Below are 23464 nucleotides of genomic sequence, written 5' to 3' on the forward strand. Positions count from 1 at the left end.
AATGATATAACATGGTAAATGAAAAAGTTTTGTTTTTTTTTTTTCAGTGAAATGCTAATAAATGTGTAGGACAGCAACCAGAGATCATGTTACTTGGGCGGCATGTATTCAGAATTTAAAGCTCTGACAATTCTACAATATGCACTTGTCTGCACTGATAGATTCTGTCTGTTTAGAGGTAGTTTTTTTAATATTGTACTGCCAGTGACATTCATGCCCTTTTTGCACGGAATTTTAAGTATAGGACAGCCCTAGTGAGCATTGAAATCAACACTAGAGACAGCTTTAAAACTTTCTCCTCATAAAGTACCTGTACACTGTATTTGTGGAACCGTACACGTTTATTTGAAAGCCTGGAGAACATACTCTACGGGTGTACGTGAATTAATATGGTGTGCATTTAAAGGCATACATAATTTACTATTTGCAGAAGAAACAAAAACCCAGCATTAGTGCTTTAAAATAGTTCTAAAATGTGAGTTGGGGATAGAAACAAGCACTGTAAAAATTTGAATCTGTATAATCGATGGCAAGTATTGTTAGATACACAAAATGTGAAGACAAGTTATAATAAAAATGTTTCCAGACTAAGCCGTCTACAGTTACGGTTTAATGAGAAAAATACTGATATCTCCTTATGTTTCAGGCTTTATTGCAAAAAAATTATATTGTAGGATGTTTTGTGAAACATTGTACAACAGACCTACACATATGCATCAAATGTGATATCTTGAACATTTTTGAATCACTGCTCCCAAAGTACTAGTAAACGGGACCTTTAAGACAGTGATTACCACATAGCTTCAAGTTGTTAATTGTATATGTACACTGTACTAGGTTTCTGATTTTTCTTCCCCCTAGTATGTACATTGTACTGGCATAATTAGTGATGTTTCATTCCGCCATTGTCATGTCGCGCTATGCCACAATTCACCATGTGAAACTGAACAGAGAAAATCAAGTAGTTCTCGCTGAGAAACTTGAGAAAATGTCGGGGAATACACTGAAATCTCTGATGCTCTTTACAATCCCACCGGCTTGAGATCATCAATGGATTCATGACGCTTTGACCAATTGTGACCAACTGCGTAACCATAAGTTTACCAGTCAAAAAAATCATCAGACATGAATTGTACGGGAACTTGCGAGGACTGACAGATTTCTGTTCTTACGTACAAATGTAGTGCTGCTTTGATAATAACTTGTTAAGGTGTTAGTATATAATTTATGACACTATTCTTTTAGAATGAGTGAACAAAATGGACAATACGTATTACAAGCATATTCATGACACTTAGCGTAATTGGGTACATACTGTAGCTTCATATTATTTCTTTGTGCGCATGACCGGGTATAGACTAGTCCAAATGGGGATCACATGGCATGCGCATCACTGATACACTTTAGTGCGGGGAACTTTTGTCGAAACTGTTCGTCGATGACGCAAAATTGATCAACGTAGATAAATCTACAGTATTTCCCTACGCAGACACGGCAGAATCAAGCCTCTGGAGTTCTTCGGAGAGGCTTTTCAGGAGTCGATGTTTCTGTAAGGAAAAAATGGGAGGAAAATGCGCAACGGTGATACAATATATTTATCAAGTTCAGTTTGCATGTCGTTACTTCATTGATTTTCGCGATTGATTTTAATCGTCTAACAAAAACTTCAATTCACCTCGGTCATTTGGCAGAGAGTCTGATGAATACTGTAGTTTTGTGATTAAGATGAAGGGGAATCAGTTCAAGCAACATTGTATTATTGCAGTTAGCAACATCAGGGGATATTTTATTTAAGGAGAAATGCGACAATATCTACTTTGATATTTGCCATTGTTCATCATGAACTACACTTTGTACTACTGAGAACACTGTAGGGCCTATAGTAAAGCACGATATACACATACGCAATATGATTTTGAATCAGAAGTACATAACCACTTCAGTTATGGTTGCTTTATGACCACGCATTCTTTGACGTTTTCCCCTCTGTCCAAACTCCCTTCCGCTACTTGCACCTGTGTCATCAACTGCCTAAAACATAAGATGAGTTCTCACCTGTTCAAGTTCCAGGGACAACTTTCGGATTCCCTCGTCTGCAGATTGAAAGTGGAAGGTGTTTGTGTCATGAGAGGTCCCTCCCCTGTCCAACTGCTTTGTGGACGAATGGAGATGTGACATTGGGACCGACGCTGACCTGTCCACACTGACGTTTCTTAGAAGTGGCCAGACCTGCAAGTGGGACATTGGGCATGTCATTCCGTAGATCCGCTCTAAACTTCGTTGACATGTGCACTCCCCTTCACTGTAACTAAAGCCATCGATTCCACTTTAAAATGTAAAGCGAGATTTTAAAAATATTTTAAAGAAATTCATTTTAGAAAGAGAAATGAAAAAACGTAATAATGGATACACGAACAGTTTAAACTGCAATATGATTCATTGTTGGGGATTGAAACTAGCTCATCGCAATACACGTGCACTGCAATCGAATCATCTGTAACTGAAGGATTACGGAACACATTTGCTGATGAAATAGCATACAAGATGCTTGATGAGATAAAATCTGTGAAGTTTAGAATAATCAAGGCAGTCTATCGACTGCAAAGGGGGTATTTTATATATATATATATATATATAAAAGCTCATTACGTCATCGTAAATCAAACGTGTAATATAGGCGGGTATTACATATTTACTACAAAAATACACACAACCGTATTAATGACAGTGCTGGATGAATTAATGACACTGAAATAATCGCGCAGATTTTTAATTGAGGTAAAGGCCGGTACCTTTGGTACGAAGACCAGACACAAAACGACGGTGTTGGCTACCAGGATGGCGCAGCTGAAGATGATGAAGCTGAGATCCACTCGGTAGACGAACACGGTAAGGGTGGGTACCGCAACGGCCATCGACACGGCTACCGTGTACACGGAGAGCGCGATGTAGCGGCCTGAGAGGATTTGCGACAAAAAACTAAACTTAAATCCACTGCATACTCATCTATGCAAAAGGTTTGATGAGTGACTAAACAGAAATCAGTACAGGTATCATAGTCAATGCTCAAACATGACAAAACGAAAATCTTAACGGCAGAAAAAGAAAAGGGATTCCCGAAATGCCAGATAAGTAATAATTTTTAAGAGGAACGAGTCCGGTACAGTGGGTGAGGATGTGTTATGATTATTAGAAGTTTTGTATGCTATGTTTTACTTTATTATCCTGGTCATAATAAGTTTATATAGCTAAGAACAACAACTGGTTTAGGTTGTTCAAATCTTGGTGAAAGGCATCGGAAAAGGAACCTGATTTTTATTGTAAATTAATGAAAACACCACCTCCGAACTTCATGACTTTAATCCATTGCAGATTTTAGCATACCGTAGGTAAATTTATACACGTGTATAAAAAATCATCATCTTGTCAACTTTTACTGTGTGTGCTATACTGGAAAAAGATTAAATGCAACAGGTTCATAAATCTGCATAGAATCACAAATAAGAGAAACATTTGCCATTGTGAGACAGAATCTGTTGACTTCAATGCTCTCAACTGTCTTTGCCAATTAAGATTCAGTTTAGTACAGTTCACCAGTTTTAAAACGGCCTTTTAATAATTCTACAACTGACGTTAGCAGTGGTATGAGACCAAAATAAAGCAGAAGAGAAATTTCATTCTACCTAATGAAATACTAGCAATAAACGTGTATAGCATCAAACCTCAGAATATACAGCTGTAAATTGTGGTTTCTTAGGACCTGATTATATATGTATAATTAAATAGGTTTTCTTCTCAAGCGAGCTCTCGCGACTGGACTCACTGTCATTCAAATCAGCCACCGTGACGTCGCGGGTCTCCCAGGCCAAGAAGATGCCGAACATCAATAGGATACCCTTGATGCCGTAGAGGACAACCCGGAAGAAGATCTGATTGGTGGACGCACACCGCCTGACGGTGGCAACGTTGTAGATCTCCTTCTCCGGGTCGGTTAGATCGAGCTTGAGACAGTGGGAGGATGATGGCAAGTATCAAGGGACAAGGAGAAAGAGATAAATACAGTATTGACAACAATTGTGACGAGTATGGCAACTGTGATTACACTGAATAGTGTGGATGATGATGGTGGGGATGGTGATGGTGATGGTGATGATAATGATGGCGATGATGATGTTGAGTAGGAGGAGGGGATGGAGGAAGAGAAATAAGGTGCTCGTAGTGTATAATGATGGTGAGGAGGAGAAAAAAAAGAGGATGCTGATTAGAAGCGCTGGAAAATATCCGACGACGCCGAAGAAAGTGACGATGATGATGATGATGATGACGATGACGATGATGATGATGATGATAAGTGTAATGAATCCGAGATTGTGAGGGGATCGGGATAATGGTAATGATGTAGAAGATGATGACGCAGGCAGAGTGGAAAATGGCACAAGTGAAGGAGAAGGAAACAGCGAGACATTAAGCCTTTATTTCACATGCAGCGGGGGGGGGGGGGGGGATGATAGTACTGATGATCGAGATACATAAGCCGTCTACACCTCCCCTTCGACAACACACTCCTTATGGGTCAATACATTAAGGACGGACTCCACGTTTTCTTAACTTTTTTGTTTGGTTGTTGATCGGTAAATATGAATTATAATAAATTGTAAATTTGTATTGTGAGTATATCAATAAATTGTGTATATGTTGAAAATTGTATCTATTTATATGTGTATTACATAGGCCTAAATGAATAATGTATGTGTGTATGTATGTAGATATTCCTTTGTGTACGCCCATATGCCAACAAAAAGAATATTTTTCCTAAATGGACAATGAGTAAATCTGAATCTGAATCTGAATTACGACACATCGCGTTTGCATAAATATCAGTTGTTGAGTACTAATCTAATTTACTGAAACGCACAATGAAGCTCTTAATCAGTAATGTAAGTGTGCGACAAAGTACATCAGGGTATGCATGACCATCTCCTCGGAACATTATTAGTAACGAATCTGAACCCACTGCTTGCAAGAAATTGATTGGTCCCATGAGTTACATTGTCTGTGATGTTTTTGGAATATCGTGGGAAATGGGTTAATCTTGTCACGGTGCTTCTCCCGCAGTAACTAACCTTTGGTTCGAGAGCATGAGAGCTGACGTAAAATTCATCCAGAAAGACACGCACGAGAAGGATGGCCAGGTCAGCGAGAACGAGAGCGCAGACACACGTGATGAGCTTGGAATCTGGAAGGTCCTGCGAACCACAGCACAGTGTGAGCATAAGTTGAGATAGTAACGATAATAATTGGTTGCCACGACAACGGCTGCTTCCGTATGCTATTAAACCCGGAGAGACACGATTAATAACACTGACTTTATTATTACAAGTTTGTTTGAAAAAGGAGGGAAAATCCTTCAAAAGGAAGAATCGAAGGAGAGTGAAACCCAAATATTATACATGTGCATTGAGTGAATGCAGCAACATTAGCAGAGCACATCAGTGAAAGCTTGAGGAAAATCGATCAGTCTGTTCTACAGTTATTCTTTTTTGTTATATATATATATTTTAGTGCCGCCAACGCTGGATGAGAAGACTACAATATACTGCATGATTTTTCACTTTTCTATAGCAAAATCAAATAGCACTTGTCTTATTTCTTTCAGAAAGCAGGGAAAAAAAAAACTTTGACGAATTCTCTTTACATTTGTGTAAATGTTCATACGTGACGCCACGAACACTATAGTGCTAATCTTCTCATCTGTTATGGCTTCAGCGAAATTCATGACTTTTCAACGTAACATCCTATTTTCGTCAAACTTCGCAGCTGATGTGTTGTCATTATTGTTGCATTCACTCGATGTCTATGTATTATTGTTTTTGGTTTCATTCCTTTTAATAACGCCATTTTAATCTGCGCAGTCACTATGGCGCATCCCCTATAAACTTAGAAAATGGTTTATTAAGCGTTACTAAATACATTGCAATAGGAATTTGCAGAGTCATGATGGGCATCTCTTTGATGCCGGCACGTGTTCGAAAAAATGGGTAAATCCTCTACAAATCACAGATAAAGAACCTCTGCTTGAGAGACGATGCCCATTCTTTATGTTCTTTGTGAGTATATTATTGTAGTCATAATTATGCTCGATTTCCCGAATTGACGCACACTTTAGTTACTGTTATAGACAATGATCCATCACTGACTGCAATGTACAAGTTGAGAACAACGTACTATTTTCTGCAGCTTTTTGACGGCCTTGGTGAAGATAGCGTGGATTCTGTATGTTTTGCCAAAGAGGGAGCCCAGCGCCAACGAAATGCCAATACTTATAAGACCAGTATGCACCTTGATCAGGAAAACAAAACAAAACTAAAAAGGAGCTCACAATGATTAACGGAATGGTTGAACAGGGTGAGAAGCGTCTCAAGCAGAACGGAGTGCGGCATTTCCAGTTCAACGCCGAAAACGTACTGTGTAAACATAATCGGGGTATAATTAGTAAGGACTTGCATTAGGAATCAAGAGGAATTCATTGTAATGACCCTTTTGATTTTCATTATGCTCTGAGATATTGAAAAAACCCAAGAGAAAGGAAAAAAAAAGAGGATCCGGGCCAGAAAGTTGTGTAACTGCAAAACTAAATAACGACAACGACAACGACGACGACGACGACAACAACAACAACAAGACAAAAAACCAACAATCAACAACAAAAACTAACAAACACAACACACACCCACACACACCCACACACACACACACACACTTCCCCGATGTCAGTTCTGTTTATTCTTGATACAAAGTTAATGATGTTCACAGTGGTTGTATTGTATTTCCCTTTTCACGAGAAAGTATTATAGGCCTACATTTAAATAATCGACAAAGACTAAATTAACGGAAGGACATCGGATGATTTGAGGAAATTACAAATAATGACATATATTATTATCATTATTTCTATTATTATTATATTCCATAAAGAGCAGAGGAACTAAAAGGCGCGCTCTTGCGGAACATGACACTTTATTTCCTGTAAGCTGGAATTATGTTCAGCAATCAGAAACGTATTGTTTTCTCATTTGACAATAGTTCCTGCACCGCCCAAAGGCCATATCGTACTCGTGAGATAATGATTTTTTATTACAGTAACAATACCTTTTTATCATAATTTCTATCGTTCACTGATGAGTAGATCATCACATGGTAGAATAAAACCCGTCTTTCATTTTGTTGGGCCTTGTGTAAGTCGTTGCCCGCTATTCATTTGGAATATGTAATGGTCAGAACCGCTGACCTTATGACTGGTTCTAAATTGGCTCATCGTGAGGAAGATTAAAGTTAATGCTTATATCCAAAATTTTATTATTTCTTACATTCTTGCAGATTAACGAATCAAACCAGTGTTAGTTGGTCTTTCTCAAAGATATGCAGCAAAATCCAGAGCCTCCAATTTAAAAAGGACGATGATTGTTATAATCTCTGCAGGATAATGTCCCTAGGACATGATGAGTTAAAATGAGCTCTAACGGTTTATATATTATACAAAAATTAGCGTGCATAGAATCTGGAGAGCTGTGTGTAGGAGATTATCAGAAAGAAATTATCGTCCCCATGTTATGGGATACATACGTTACAGAGCACAATGAGACGGCGATCATCGAAAGATGCGGAGTCCAAGCCGGGGATGATGACGGCCGAGTAAAGTATTAGGCACCCGATGATGATGAGGTTATTCAGCGTTGGACTCGATATCTTGATCGATCTACACTCAGGGGAAATTAGATGATTAGTTATAGATGTTTGCTATATCAAAACATCTTTTTGCTGGCAGGGAATCCAGCAAGGTTGGGGTATAAACAAAAATAGCAAGGCCCTCTGATGTGTGAGGAAAGCACCAATAAGGGCATTCTGGTTTAAAAAGACCATCTTACAGGTGTCATTATTGTCATTATCATTATCATTATCATTATCGTTATCGTTATCGTTGTTATCGTTATCATTATCATTATCGTTATCATTATCATATACTTTATCGTTAGATATACCGTCTTCCAAATACAAATTACTCGATTTATACTATGAGTTTTAATATTCATTGGTATTCTATTTGTCGAGTACTGTGGGTTGATATCAAACAGCTCTATCATTCACTTCTTTTCAGTCTTTTGTTGTTTTTCTATATAACATTATTGATTACTAAATTTACGCTGTAACGATATATCTAACTTCATCAAAAAAAAAATACTAATCAATGTTTACGTTTGGTCTTTTACACAAATTACAATTGCCGATCCGTTAGTCAAGATATGGTTAAAGCTGATAGTCCGACAGATAGATCTTATTGACACAATACCTGTATTCTCGAAAGTGAATATTTAGATATAAAAACAGCAATGCTAGCACAGCCCCGCAGCCCGACAGTGCGTAGAAGACGCATCGGACTGTAGCTGACACAGTCTCCGGTACCATGCGAACCGTAACACCATCCACTGGTGTATATCCACCTACGAAGCATTGAAGAAACATGATAACCATAAAACACATGACAAGATTAAGTCATATTTATCGTGAATAACCATTGGATGATGAAGAAGTTAGTTCTATGTGTTTCTGAATGCTTCTATATCTACTAAACACATTGCACAAGGATGTGAAATGTTTGCTTCAAAGATGTTTTACATAACCCCACAATGACACAACAGATACTGAAATGAAGTGGAAGATATGAATGACAGTACTGCCCTACTTTGGCAAAATGAAGTAGCGACAAAAGTGACATTTCTCGTAAAAGAGCAAAATGTGTCTGTCATTTACACTGACGTCAATGGACTATCATGATGTCTTATCTAATATATCTCTTAGTAGGATGGGTGTTTCTGCATAAAATTTGGCCTGGAAGAAGAGCTCATTATGTGAATTATGAAAACATCAATAACTCAAATTCGGATGGTATGTCACTTGCTTCCTTTTGCCAAAGTAGGGCAGAGTAGAATGTCGACCTCATAAAGAAACAATAAAAAGACCAGTCATCTGCATCTTAGGAGGACAAATTCCTAACATAAAGCTGAGACAGCCTTCTTTCATATCAGAGGGAACATTTTCTTTATTTCGGTCGGTTGGTCAAAGCAAGGGCAACTTCTAAGTAAGAAAGAATGTAGTCTGTCTCTGAAGTCCTGTAAACTGTGTTTATGATGATAACAATAATAATACTAAAGAAAGGGAGATTAGATCAAGTTAATTACGAGGGTGTTTTTTTTTTTTGTTGACCGTATATTGATAGTGAAAATACAATCGTGATATGATTTGAATTTTTCATAAAGTCTTCTGTATATTTTGTTTGTATGTTTTCTTATATACTCTCTTCTCTTCTTTCAAGATTTTCTTTTCTTAAAAAAAAAAAAAAAAAATAGGCATTTACTACCCTAAGACCCCAACCCGTCATTTCGATCTTATTGATTCTTGTTAACTCAGATTTGGTGAATGATGTAAATGGTTTCGTCATATTATTGATGACGAGCAATCCGTGTGCCATCTCGACAATAGGTAATGTTCGTTATTCCGTTCGTTAATCCGAAAATGAAATATGGTTCGTTAATCCGAAAGTGAAAAGAAGGTGCGTACTTACAAACCTTCGGAATTACGAATCTCATTTCGTTTTCGGGTAAACGAATCTTCGTAATAAAAACAAACAAACGACAAACAAACCAATTTTGGACTAGCGAGGTGTAACTCTGGACACTTACCAGCCCATCTCAGTGAGCGATTCTCCAACAGGGTCAGTGACCCTTCCCAGTGAGAATACGCTATCACCCTCACCGTTGTGTTCCCTGTACGCGATTGATAAAAAAGAGCAAATGAACAACAACAACAACAACAACAACAACAAAACACGACTAAGCACAACAAAGTATACACTTCCGACTGTTTAAACATTAATAAAGTACAAACTGTATTTGTCTCAATTTGCAGTTTCCTTTGTCTTTCTTTCTTCGACCAATGTTAAATTCAACAGTTTTGTCGACACAATATCGGATGAAATACAGGTTATCGTTTGTTGTTATTTTTGAGATCTTATTGATCATCTGAGTTATCAGTTGCTGTTTCTCAAAGTCTGGTGGTGATACAGCCTCTTTGTTTGGTGTCATCGAATGACGTGTGTGATGGTCCTTTCGATTACCACCATCTTTTCCTTGAGGCCGTAATAATGGTATCATACATTAAATTACTTCTTCTGATGAGCTGTTAGAGATAATGATGTAAAGAGTAACCAAGAGAAAAAGAAAAACCTGTCGAAGAAGCGAGACGAGGGAGTAGATCGTGACCGCATGTTTCTCCCCTATGGTGTCATATTGCACCCGTTTTGCAACCTTATCATGAGGAAATCCTGCCCACCCATGAATAACCTGTTCACCTGCCACCACGATACCCGGACTTACCTGCAATGTCATTGTGGGCATAACCAAGGAGAGCTCGCCCAATACATGTACCTTCTTTGTATAACTTGAAGCATGCCCTAGAATTCTATTTTTGGTATTCATTTCCTCACTATAATCATAAAAGGCTGCGATTTCTTTAGTACTACCATCAATTTCACTTTCGATATGAGTTCTATTAGATGCATGCAGCGAGATGCTGCCTATGTCGAAAAACAACCCAAAATATGCTACAGAAGGTTTTTTTTTCTTTTTTCGGTAAGGAGAATCGGAATAAAGAAAGCAGACTTTCTCATCCTGGTTTCGCGGTGATGTAAGCAGTGTTAAGGTTTGCGTCGAAAATCCCCTGGCAATATAGTACACTGCCCTCTCACACTTACAATACAATTGTGATATGAAAGAACAGCGCACCAAAATAAAAGTTACGATTCAAAAGATCTACTGTTTCACCATTTCATTAGAAACAAGAACACAATTTTTACTCGACTAGGGGATCATCGCTCCTCTTATAGGGTAACCATAAAAGTCATAATTTCTTTGATGACAGACATGTTTGGATGTCACCCCTCCCCCTTTAAAAGAGTTAAGTAACAACGTGAATAATTCCAGCATACTACCAGGGGAAAGGAAGTGTCGGTAGGAGTGGAATTGCCATCTGAGTCTGGAAAATGTATACACATTGATGTAATTTCGTTAAAGCCGCCCATCACTGCTTTCATCATTACAGTCACGTACTCAAATGATTCATTTAATAGTCATAGAGATTTTTGGCTCACCGACAAACTGTTCCACGTATATCAAGCTGTTTCTAACGCCCTCTTCAGCAATCTCGACCTTGTCCTGTATTGGGTAAAGGGAAGCGGGAATACAATGCGGTAAAGCTACCACTGAATACTAGTAGATGAAAATCGTGATTCACTTGGACTGATAACCTTGGTATCTTCTTTCTCTTTATAAGGAATGATGTGTTATACTTGAATTATGCATCTACTCATCACTTTTTCTGCAGTCACATACAGGAGTGACATATAGAAAAGTGATTTAATTCATGTGAGGTAACTTTCACGCAAGCCTGAGATAGTCACGAGCCACATGAGAGTTCTTTGACAGCTTCCGACGATATTGTAGTCGGAGACAGCACCTCTTTCGCCAACCATCATTGTTGATCCGTAAGGGTTAAGACTAGGACGCGAAATTTGAGTTGTTGTCATACCACACGATAGTCTATCTCCTTAAATTTACGAGGCACTGTAGCCTTGCAGTCTCGTGCATTGTGGCGCTTGCGATGCATACATGCTAGCACTGCAGCAGCACTCAATTCATATTGTCAGAGGAAAGCTAGCAGATCTTGCAGCCGAAACGTCGTACGGTGTAATAATCTCGTTTACCACGCATTGTGATTGAGACAACTGATTGATAGCCTGACTTTCTTTCTAGTCACCACGATGATTAACATCTTCCGTACTTTAATTTTGTCTTTAGTCATCAGGACGAAAGCTTTTGCTCATACTGACAGAAAGATAGATAATATCCGAGGAGGGGGTCCGTTTTCCATTGACTAAATTGGAGGTATTGTAACTTTAGTTAGACACCTGTTTCCGATATACCTCACACCACTCCGGGAACGAAGTATAGAAATAGTTAATGGTATTGCAAATGAGGCTACACCATCTACAGGATAACAGCAAACGAGAAGGCATGCTTAGCTATAGGTGTACTGTAGTGTAGGTTGTCGTCATAATTCATATGTGGTAAATTCTGAATACATCAGAGTGTTGAATTAAAATCGACGTTTGGCATTGATTTTGGATCCCGCTGTGTCCTTTGCGAAGAGCTATTTGTCGCCTGAGAACCAGAAGGGTTTTATCGCATTTTTTTTTTCGGGGGGGGGGGGGGGGTATTGAGTTATTGTTATCATCAGGGAGGTGAAACTCTCACCTCCCTGGTATCATGTTGTAGAGCTCCATCTCCACTATGCATTATGGTGTCAATTCTACATTGTTTTGATTTTCAGTAAAATGTTAAAATTTGAAACCACGATGGCGCTATTTTACCATTTATTAGGAACGAAGCTTAGTAATCTATCCACTTTTGATTAAAATAATAATTGTTCTATTTCATGAAAACTGATTGTTTCGTTTTTATTTACGCTCAAATCTTTAGAACGCGATAGCGCCCTTTTGGTTCTCAGCTGACGTGTTGAATTTTGATAAAGTACCACAATATTCAAGTGATGTACCGTTAATCCGGTGAAGGAGACCTTGTGAGCATTTTTCAGCAATATCTCCGACATTGCCGCGTCATTGTACGAAAAGTCTTCGAGGAAGTTCCGCGTTCCGAGGCATTCGTCAGCACCCGGGCGCCTGGCGTCTCGCTGCTCGAGCTCGACCATGGACGCGTTCAGGATGAGGGCTAAGGTGACGAGACTATCGTAGGCATAGATGACGCGGCCATTGTCTTTCATTGTTCGGACGGATTGCAGATACTCCAGGTGATGGGGAAGTGGTTTCTGACGGGTGGTGGGATGAGTGGTTTAAAGGAAGGAAATTAGAACTGACCTGTGTGATTGGTAGATATAGACTGGTACCGCTATTAATTTCCGGCTGCGTGTATAAGCGTGTGATGGTGTGTGTGTATTCGCGCCAGAGGACGGTCGCATGTAACTATATTGTGTCATTGAATTGATATCCATTCCACTGCTTATGAGTTACAGAGTATAAATTCGAGAAATGTATCACGTCGTAGATACTATATGCAGAGGTGTCAGAAGAAAGAATTGCAACATTACCATAGATCGATAAGCACTTTCCCCTTGTGGCGACGTATACTCGTTAGCCATTCATTATCTGACCACATTGGATATTTTGATACGTCAGAGGCTGATCGAGAAACACTGGCACAGGGACTTGCGGAACGGGGGAGAGTAAGGTGGGGCTGCAGCTACTCTTAGCTCATGTTTATTCAAACAAAATATGAAAAACGAAAAACACAAAACACCATGAATTTCAAAGATTCACATCGAAGGAGGGGGGGGGGGTGGGGTTGGGGCAGAGCATAGTACCTTGTAGTATAATCATTTTTAATGCTGATATGATAGCGAACAACCTTTCATTCAATGACCCTCTCATATTATTTGTGTGTTATCACCATGCTCCCCCACGTTGAGATCGTGCATGAGCGAGCGGTACTCATGTCCGCAACAAACAAACATACAAACAAACTTGCGTACAAACAAACAAATAAACAAATAAATTTTCGAATAGAATGCACATCGTGTCATTTCTTCATTTTTTTTCTCTTCATGCACTGATAACCTAAAGAATAATAATTTCATTGCACTATAATCTAAAGCGCTGACGAAATGACTTACGAGGCCATTGAAGTTGATGAGATCGACCGCGGGGACGAGTTGGTCTCCATCAAAGCCGATATGATATTGTAGCACTTCCTCCAAGTCGTCGCTGGAGCAAGGTATCACTTCCGGATCGGTGACCTTCCACCAGTCTTCATAGTACCAACCGGGAACAATCCAGACAATTCTTGGTCCATACAGATTGAGCCGAAACGCCTTGAGAGAGAATAACAGAATACGCGAAGAATATTTGCTTACACACAAGAAGGTTTGCGTCACAGCAGAAGGAACTCTAGATTACTGGGGGACACCTGTCCTCCAAGTCGAACGAATGAGATAACTTTTAAAGTTAGATGCCAAATCTGTGACTTTTACCAATAAAAAAGTTTCCCTTCTGTATTCTCAAACTCTGTTAGTTCTGAGTAATCTGTTGTTGTTGTTGCTGTTGTTTTTAAGTAAAATTACCAGCGGCAGTAAAGTGATGATGCAGTACGGTAGCAGCAGCGTTCTCTCTCACGTCAAAACGTGATAATAGTTGTTACATTTATTCTAATAGACTAACAGTTCATATAATCTAATCTATCTGTCTGTTTATCCTTTGTTTCTCCTTTTTCTCTGACAACCTGGGCCCAATTTCATAAAAGATGTGAGGATAGCAACTCTTGCTGGAATGCCAACTTTCCATAGCAACAGCCAATCAGGAATCTGGATTCTCGTTGTTACTATGACAATTGACATTCCAGCAAGAGTTATTATCATATCAACTTTCTTTTTTTTTTCATGAAATGGGTCCCTGGTGATTGAGTTTTCACCCTTTGTATTTTTTGTTCTTTTGTCTATTCAAGTTTTACTTCTCCATTTCTTTTCCCCCCTCGCTTTTTTGATATATTGCATGCTTTACCTGACTCACCTCTCGTAAATTCAGACATTACGCAGTGCGGAGAAAATAATGCAAGGAACGTAATAAGATAATTTTGATAAAAGGGAAATGACCACGCACTATCGTACAAGTTATGCGAGTACATAAACGAAAGTGCCAAAATGACTTGTATCTCAGGCTTTAGTAAAAGTTAATCGCATGTTCCAGTTAATCCTGCACTTGACAGTTGCAGAAAGACCATCAATCGCTTTGAACTCTTCCTGGGTGTTTTCATCACGTCGTTCCAATATGTAGACAAACAAAAGCGTACTTACAATTCTAGAATCGTAGAATGAAATAACTGTTTGAACTTGACCTGACAACATTTCAAGGAAGTTGGCAAAGCCGTGAATGATTTACCTTGCAGAAAACAATCGCAGCCTCGCTCGGCAAGAAACCAGCGAAAATGATTCGGGCATCGTGTCTCTTGGAATAGTTATGCAAAAAATAAGAATAACAAGTGGTCACTCATTTAGAAACAACGATGCACTCACTAATATCTTTTGAAACTCTTGTATAATCATCTATTTCAACACACGTTACACTAACACTCCTGCGTACATAACAGTACATCATATCCAACACGACTAACTATAATATAGTTTAAAATTTCCTATGATATAATTTATCTCTGACATTAACATTGGTATTGTATTGCATAACCCTTGTATTTCTCTGTATCTATAGATGACTCAGACTGTGTCTTGTATGCATGCATTCTATGTACACGTATGTATACCACATGTGTTCTATGTATGCATGCAAACCAAACAAATTTTTAAAAATAAAACGCACAATAAATGGAATTGACTTGAATTGAACTGAATTGAATATCAAGTGTAGGAACTATGTGGGATTACTTGCTGCCTGTGTCTCTAGAAAAAAAAAACAGAACTTTTTTTTTAATTGGTAAACGACCTCTCGGTAGAAGCTGTCTTTTGGAGCTTCAGTTTTGTTAATCATTCTGTCTCGTCACGGTCACGCATTATCATGCTTACGTGACGACAGGATCGTCCGGCACAAAGCAAAGGGGAAGCTGACAATTTTGTCCTTGGCACTTTCTTCTGAATGAAGATTGGACGCGCCCACAAAGTAGGTAGCAATCTTTTAGTTACAATTCTTTTTTTCCGAAGGTTCGTTAATCCGAAAACGAAATGAGATTCGTATAATTCCTCTTTTTTTTTTTCATTTTCGGATTAACGAATTTTTGGAATAACGAACCTTATTCATTTTCAGATCAACGAACCTTTGGAATTTTGGAGCAACGAACCTTATGTCAGAGTTCATTTTCGGACTAAACCTTCGGAATAACACCACAATAATGTTCGGATTAACGAACCCTGTTTTATGATAACAATGTTTTTGAATAGCGAAGATCTAGGTAAACGGAATTGGAAATGTTTATAGGAGAGAACGGGGGGGGGGGGGGAGATTGTCTCAGACCTGTAACCAAAAAATAATGGAAAGAAGGTATTTTGTTCACATACCTGGAAAATGTCCAAGTCCTGTGCCCCGCGATTATGTTCGTTTAGGTTAGGAAATAGGTCCATCTGCAATTACCATCCTCTCAGAAATCATGCACGTGCACATGTAAGTGATAGTTTATATTGTTTGTTTTTATATTTTAATCTGCAGTCTTTTCCTTCCTAAAGGGATGCTTAATATAACGATGGTTTTGCGGTTAGCCGGATACGTAACCTCATTTTGGAATTGAACTTAGGTGAACCACATGGAATGTTCTTTAGAACTGCGGTATTCGTCGAGGGCAGTTCCATGACATTCTGTTACAATCATCTGCTCCGTGACACTGGACAAACGGTTTCACAACCTGCGTAGCAGCATCTGCGCAACTCTGATTGCGTGACTGCCATCACGCTCGAAATTCTAATCTATTCTTTTTTCTTTTTTTTTTATATGTGGTGTGTTTCTTGTATCCTGATAACCAATCACAGATCAGAGCCACAGATTGTCGAGCTCATGGGCCATAATGACTCGTGGGTGTCGGGATGATCCCTTTTTAAAGCCAAAAGTGCGGGGAGGGGTGCAGTCTCCATCCCTCTCCACCTGGTTTCGTGGCCCATATACGAAATCAGTGTCATAATAATATTCTACTAATGTTTCAAAACTCATCTGTGTTACGGTCACAACACTGACGAAGTGATTTCTCCATCCCTCGGAATATAGTTCTCGCGACATGACGGGCTAATTCATTGTCTCATTTGTTACCTTTAGGCTCTCGATTTGGACATCGACGCTGTCTAGCTCAGTAACGGCCTCAGTGGCGAGTACGGTGATGTCGGCTTGATGCAGCAGTAACGTCAACTGTTTCGTGTTCTAAGGGCAGATAAGGGCATAGCCTTTGATAACAGTCGTTTTTTTTTTATTTATCACCTGGCCTTATTATTTAAGAGTTATGGTCATGCGATTCCAGTTAACGCTTTATAGTCGGGGGAAAAATCAACAAAATACAACAGATATCTAAATACATCTCGTTTACGTTGGTATTGTAAACGGAATTACACCTAAATTATTTAAAACCGTTACATATTAACATAAAATTTTAACGAACGCAAGTTCATATAGCGACCTTCCATCAAAAAAACAAAACAAAACACACACACACACACACACACAGAAAGATTAATTTCTCGGTAGAACTAAACATTCTTGACTTACGTCAGGAACGTCGATTGTCGATTTGTTATGTTTTGTAAAGGACTAGTCCTTCTATTAAAATCTGATGTGTATAAACATAAAAGTAAATATTGCTTACTATTTTCGTTAACTATCATTCTATCCGTCATTTCTTCCCTGTTTTCTGCTCATGAGAAACACGAAACAATTCATGAAACTGACCTCTGAAAAGGACTTTTCACAGAAGTTATCAGTAGCAGTGATACTTTTGCATTATCAATGATATGATGTACTCTATTACTAGACAAGGCAATTACTTTCAGAGCGATATTCGCGTAGAGTTTCATATGGAGCTGTTATATCTCTCTGTGTGTAAAAAAAAAAATTAAAAAATGCACAGAGATCATGAAGTAAAACAACTCCTCTATGGCATAGGGAGGCCTACTTTCCTAATATTCATCTATGCAATTATTCTGTCCTATAAATGCACATTTCATATAGATAGCCCATATTCAGCTGGATAGCCCATATTCAGCTGCAATAGCTGGTCTTCTATGGGGTCCAGTAGGATGTGAGGTTGGACCACTTCACCGGGTTAAACACCCTAGTCTTTGCGATGAATGAATGAAGCGGGATCTTTTACGTGCATGAGTTGTGACTCTCTCACACACGGGACCTCCATTTTATGTCCTATCCAAGGGACAGAGTATTTTGCCTCTTGCTAGAGGGGACGGTATGTTTGCACACAACATTGCTCAGTCCAGACTCGGGTTCGAACCCGGGTCCTTAGGATCGTGAGGCAGACGCGTTACCGACTGAGCCAACTCACCGCCCAACTCACACATATGTGTGTGTGTGTGTGTGTGTGATAAAACGTACAAAATAGTTTTAAAACGCTCCATCCCGGTAGGGAAAAAAAAAACACAAGATAGTAATTGCATTCTTCATCAGCGACCAAATGCTATATTGATATCAAACTTCAATAATCATAATCATAATCATAATCAAATTCCACGTAATCATAATGACAATAACAATAATAATAATTATATATATATATATATATATATATATATATATATATATATATATATATATATATATTGAGATAAAACACACCACGCTTCTCTCACCTCTCTGAAATATTCCGTGTCTTCAAAGATAGCAGCGACACGTTTCCATCCCATGGCTCTGACAAACGCTACTCTGGCGGGATTGTAAACGTCTTCGTCCACTGTCGTCTGCACGGTGAGAGGGTAGTGGGTGCGGTCCTTTAGGGTGCTCGATGACGCCATCGTTACCTACAAATGGATGTGTGCACTTTAATGTAACATACATACGTAACAAGCATGCAAACATACCCCCCCCCCACACACACACACACACGCACACACGCACACACACAAACAAATAAACAAACAAACAAACACAAACACAAACACAAACATACAGCTGTCTACAACGACCGCTCAAGGGAAACACGACATTATGAGATGGTCAGTAACAGGTTCGGTGCTGCAGATATCGTGGCAAACATTTAGTGTCACATACGACAACGTAGCTGCATAGGCCTACTGCTACATTACACATAACATTTATACAGAGTACTACATAATGAAGTGTATAATGTATAAATACACCAAAGTCATATAGGCGCCCTATATACATGTATATATATATATATATATATATATATATATATATATATATATATATACAAATGGATGTATATATTCATATACATCCATTTGTGTTATCACCCACCCTCTTCAAACGATCGCAGGTTAATGAGACAAGTATCTGTTGCAATAGCTAGCTAGATGTAGTGGCCAACGAAGTTAACGGTACGGTAAAATAGGCGAATCGCTATTTTTTTCTTTACTACGTAAGAGTGAGAGCAAATGACGAAGCGACAAAAAGTTGAAAAAAAAAAGAATAAGGAAGTCAAATAAAGATCGACGGACTAAAAATATTTTAGGGCATTCGTTTGACTTGCCTACAACAAAATCTTGATGTTACTTTTTTTGTGTGTGTTCACCCCACACTTGAAACCAGATCTAAAAAAAACGGAACCATTAACCGAAATATAAAGTTACCTGGCTGTTTTCTTTTCAGTCGTAACAAAGACTACGACCCAATTTCATGAAATTTTAATCATTCTGACTGGTAATTGATGAAATTAACTCCGAAATATTTTTCCGAGTTTAACACTGACACAATTGCTAGCTTCTATCAGGAGTAACCCTCTTGATTTGCGAGCATACTTGGACAATGTACATTAATCATTATGGTTGTAGTTGAGCAAGTTGAGCAAGTATAGAGCGGACACATTTAATGGTCCATTTTTATTCGACATGTCATTGATTTTTGGCCTCAAAATGTCTCATTCAGGTTTACTTTTGAGAATAGAATTGCATCCCTCAGAAACAAACATAGATATATGTATTTTTTTCTTAGTTCGACAATGATACGAATGGAAAATAAAGGCACCGATGTACCCTGCGAATGGAAACTGCAAATGTTTTGTCATGACTTTATATGGAAAAGAACGTTCTTTTTTTGTAATCTACATCAATTGATATTCAAAAATTCGTGTCATTTCATTTCAACAGCATTGTCCACTGACGATGTAAGTCCATAGTTCTTAAAAGAGACCACCAAAGCTGTAGGGTGGGTGAGGTAGCTGTACAAAATAAAATATAGTTTGAGAATATACTGTGTCTTAATCGAACTTGAACGCAGGTACTTAATTGGAAATTCTGCAGCAAGTAACATAATTATGTAATCAAATTTTCTCGCAGCGAAACTCACAATCAGGATAGACTTCAACATCTGCAAAGTATACGGTCTTTCTAAGCCTTAGTCTATATTGAAAAGTTATAATAAAATTGTTCTTTACGATGTCTAAAATATTCTTACTTTCTTCGCGCAGACGATAGCACTGACTTTTCGCGTTTTCAGTGTTTCAGTTCATGATGATGTATTCAGCTTTTCCTTTACAAGTCTACATGAACAATGACCTTTCGGTATTGCATACAGTAGGTAATTGTAAGTTTATGCCCCCAAACAAACTGCCATTAGCTTAACTTTAACTTTGTACTTCTATGTTACTTGGTAATCATCTTTATATCAGAGATTCTTTCAGAAGAGCAGAAAAAACTGACGGTACAAGTATCGTAGATATTAACGTAAACTGACGCGAACCTTTAGTATTATAGAAATTAACTCGATAACGGTCATCCTGGTAAGTGAAATCTTGCATATTTTTGTTCACCTCTGGGAGCCTACACTGTAGGAACTGACGTAAACGTGCACCCTAGCAAATCGGACAAATTTTTGTGGAATTTAGGAATCTTGCAAGACGCAGGATTTGATCGTTTAGCTACAACAGAAGACCTTACCTGCACAAGATTGTATTGGGGCGCCACTTCATTTAATACGGTAGCCACTGCAGACAAGAATGGTCCCCAGACCATAACTATCGGCGGCCCAGTGGTTACAAAGTCATTAAGAAGTTGTAAAGCAGCAGCGGGGCTCCCCTATACAAAGAGACGAAAAAGACCATTTCATCTTTTTAAAAATATATTTCTCTATGAAACATTGTGTAAAAAATAAAATAAGGTCCAGTGTAGATTATATTCAATAGCATACCTAAAGATATCGTTGTAGTCACAAAATGTCGCCACAAAGTATCAGTGAAGTTGGAAGGGGAGTAACGGGGAATTTTTCCTCTATAATACACATAATTATTTATTTTATCTCTATGCCAAACCTTATTTACTTTAATTTGGTTTCATTTCAGGTCATTTCACAAGTGCTGGCTTGGACCAAATCCTCAGATGTTCAATGTTCAAGTTTATTTCCATTCTACATAAAAACCAACAATCAATTCATACAAAGAAAACAACTAGAATAGAGATATAAACATAACAATATAAAGATAAATATACACACAAACACAAGAACAAAAACAAGAACAAAACCGATGCATAACTTTATGTGAATGGGGGGGGGGGGGGGGTCAACAGAGAAGAGCAATAAGCCTTTTGAATCGCTGACCCCTAGAAAACATAAATACTGTGTAGATAATATCGGGAATATAGAAGAGTAGAGAGCTAAGAGAGAGAAAGAAGAGAACTGAATATACAAATTCTGTTCCATTACGCCCACTTAATACTTCTACATTATTGTTAGTGGAATATCATAATCTTATAGCACGACTGTGTATAGAAACGTTTCACATGAAACGGTGATTTTTCTGTTTGGATGTCAGTCTCTTAATTCTGTTAATCGATGACGACATAATGACGATACCTTTTCTCTAATTGACCGAGAGTATCATGAATATAAACCCCTCTTAGTGCATAAATTAGATGATGAGTTTGTAAAAAACTGAAAAAAAGAAAATCGATACTCCATATCTATAATGATTGTGATTAATCAAACAAAATACATTTGAAAAACAAGCAATAAAACGCGGTAGTGATTGTGTATGTTATAATAAATTACTGTATTATGGATGTGTATAACAAGAGTAAGACGGACACAGAGAGAGAAAGAGAGAGAAAGTGAGTGTGTGTGTGTGTGTGTGTGTGTGTGTTTTATTCATAGAGACTCACATTGGTCCAATTCCAGCGCATGCGCAGTTGATAGTTGTCGAGAAATCCGGGCAATTCGTTCACGTGATCGATGGCTGTTTGAACTGTAGCGGGTAAATCAGCAAACGCCTCTTCTCCCTCAAAGGGGAAGAAAGCCCCGATGTAGATCGGCGTCTTTCTGACACTGCCAGTCGTTGACGACACGCTCGACGAAAAGGATGTCGAGGTCGGTGACGGCGACTGTGCTTCTGTTGAAGAATTGACCTCGGTGGTGGGCGTCCAGTTGGAGGTTGCGATGCAGTGGACGCATAGAAGCAGTGAAAGACGGGCAGCCTTTTTTAGCACAGATACAAACATCTTGGTTCCCCCTGACTAGAACAGTATACTGTAAGAAAGAAGTTGTTTATCGCATAGATTAGGCCGGATATATGGGCGAGTAGTCATAATATCAATCAGGGTACCAGTAATAGGCCTACATGAAGTTCTATAAAGATTAAAAGATTATTAGTCACTACGATAATTATGACAATAATGATGATAATGATAAGGAATAATATCCTTCAAACCCGAAGAACCTCTTCATTCTATTCCTGCTCTTCAGGGAAGCCTGTTGTTTGGTTTGATATGTATCACAAAATTTCTTATCCGCTCTCCGTTTTTCATTCACAAACACTGATTATTCGATCGGGCCTTACAACCAAGTTTGCTTCTTTGTAGGTCTCGTCATACATATCTTTTTACAATTCGAACAGTAATTTGGATTTCGACTAGTTATCGTCATGATTAATGTAGTATGTATACCAAGGCTTCACACTAACTTTTATTTTTGGTGGCCCAAAGGCAAACATCCGATCTTTTTTGGTGGCCCGATCAGGCCACCAAATTCTTCATTTCTGAAATTTTGGTGGCCCGACGTGCGTTTTTGGTGGCCCCGGGCCACCGGGCAACCGTTAGTGTCGAGCCCTGGGTATACATACATACATACATACATAAAATTTAATGTATGTGTGTGTGTATTCCTTGTTTACTGTTGACAAAGTACTAATTGTTTTTAATGTAACCTGATATGTGAAGTATGAAATAAACTGAAACATTTGTCTTTTTTTGTGTGTGTTTCTTTCTTCATACCATCATGGGTTACACGGCAATAAGTCCTCAAAGCCATGCTTCTGCTTCTTTGTGTGTGTGTGTGTACGGGTGCTAAATAAGGTAGAGTATAATAGAGAATTCTCTTTCATTGGAGCGATTCATTTCTGATGTATGTATATTACCTCTAAATTGCCAAATGTACCATTATTATCTAAATCTTTGATTAGCAACGCGCATTTCAGAAAACATTTTGTTTGCTATTTGAATAATTGGCCTGGGGTTTCACCTGAACTACGACTACAGTGGGAAGAGTAGGAAATAGATAGTGCAAGGTCTCTTTCCTTAAACTCCAATTTTGTCAACTTTCTCACCTAATGTAAACATCAAAGAGGAAGTGAATATTGTAATGATAGATTGTTTTCTAAATGAAGTTGAATTATATGTA

At 38.4% G+C, this 23464-nt stretch overlaps 1 protein-coding gene across 1 annotated transcript; it reads right to left on the minus strand.

Annotated features, from left to right (window-relative positions):
- Positions 1-1481: 1481 nt before the first annotated feature.
- On the minus strand, positions 1482-22287 carry LOC140228866 (gamma-aminobutyric acid type B receptor subunit 2-like). Its single transcript, XM_072309136.1, has 17 exons — positions 21952-22287; positions 20734-20871; positions 18466-18633; positions 16925-17032; positions 15059-15124; positions 13798-13995; positions 12667-12936; positions 11204-11267; positions 9738-9821; positions 8348-8498; positions 7624-7756; positions 6226-6339; positions 5124-5246; positions 3824-4001; positions 2793-2956; positions 2056-2229; positions 1482-1547 (listed from the first exon to the last, which is right to left on the minus strand). Exons 1-17 carry the CDS (start codon positions 22285-22287, stop codon positions 1482-1484), a joined length of 2535 nt encoding a protein of 844 aa, XP_072165237.1.
- Positions 22288-23464: the final 1177 nt, after the last annotated feature.

The sequence above is a fragment of the Diadema setosum genome, chromosome 5 (assembly GCF_964275005.1).
Source record: "Diadema setosum chromosome 5, eeDiaSeto1, whole genome shotgun sequence".
NCBI lineage: Eukaryota > Metazoa > Echinodermata > Echinoidea > Diadematoida > Diadematidae > Diadema > Diadema setosum.

Coding starts and splice junctions, on each gene's coding strand:
- LOC140228866 (XM_072309136.1), bottom strand. CDS start 22,287: ATGTTTGTATCTGTGCTAAAAAAGGCTGCCCGTCTTTCACTGCTTCTA. Junction 20,872..21,951: donor TGCGCTGGAATTGGACCAAT/GTGAGTCTCTAT, acceptor CTCTTTGTATAG/GGGAGCCCCGCTGCTGCTTT. Junction 5,247..6,225: donor TCAAAAAGCTGCAGAAAATA/GTACGTTGTTCT, acceptor TGTGGTTCGCAG/GACCTTCCAGATTCCAAGCT.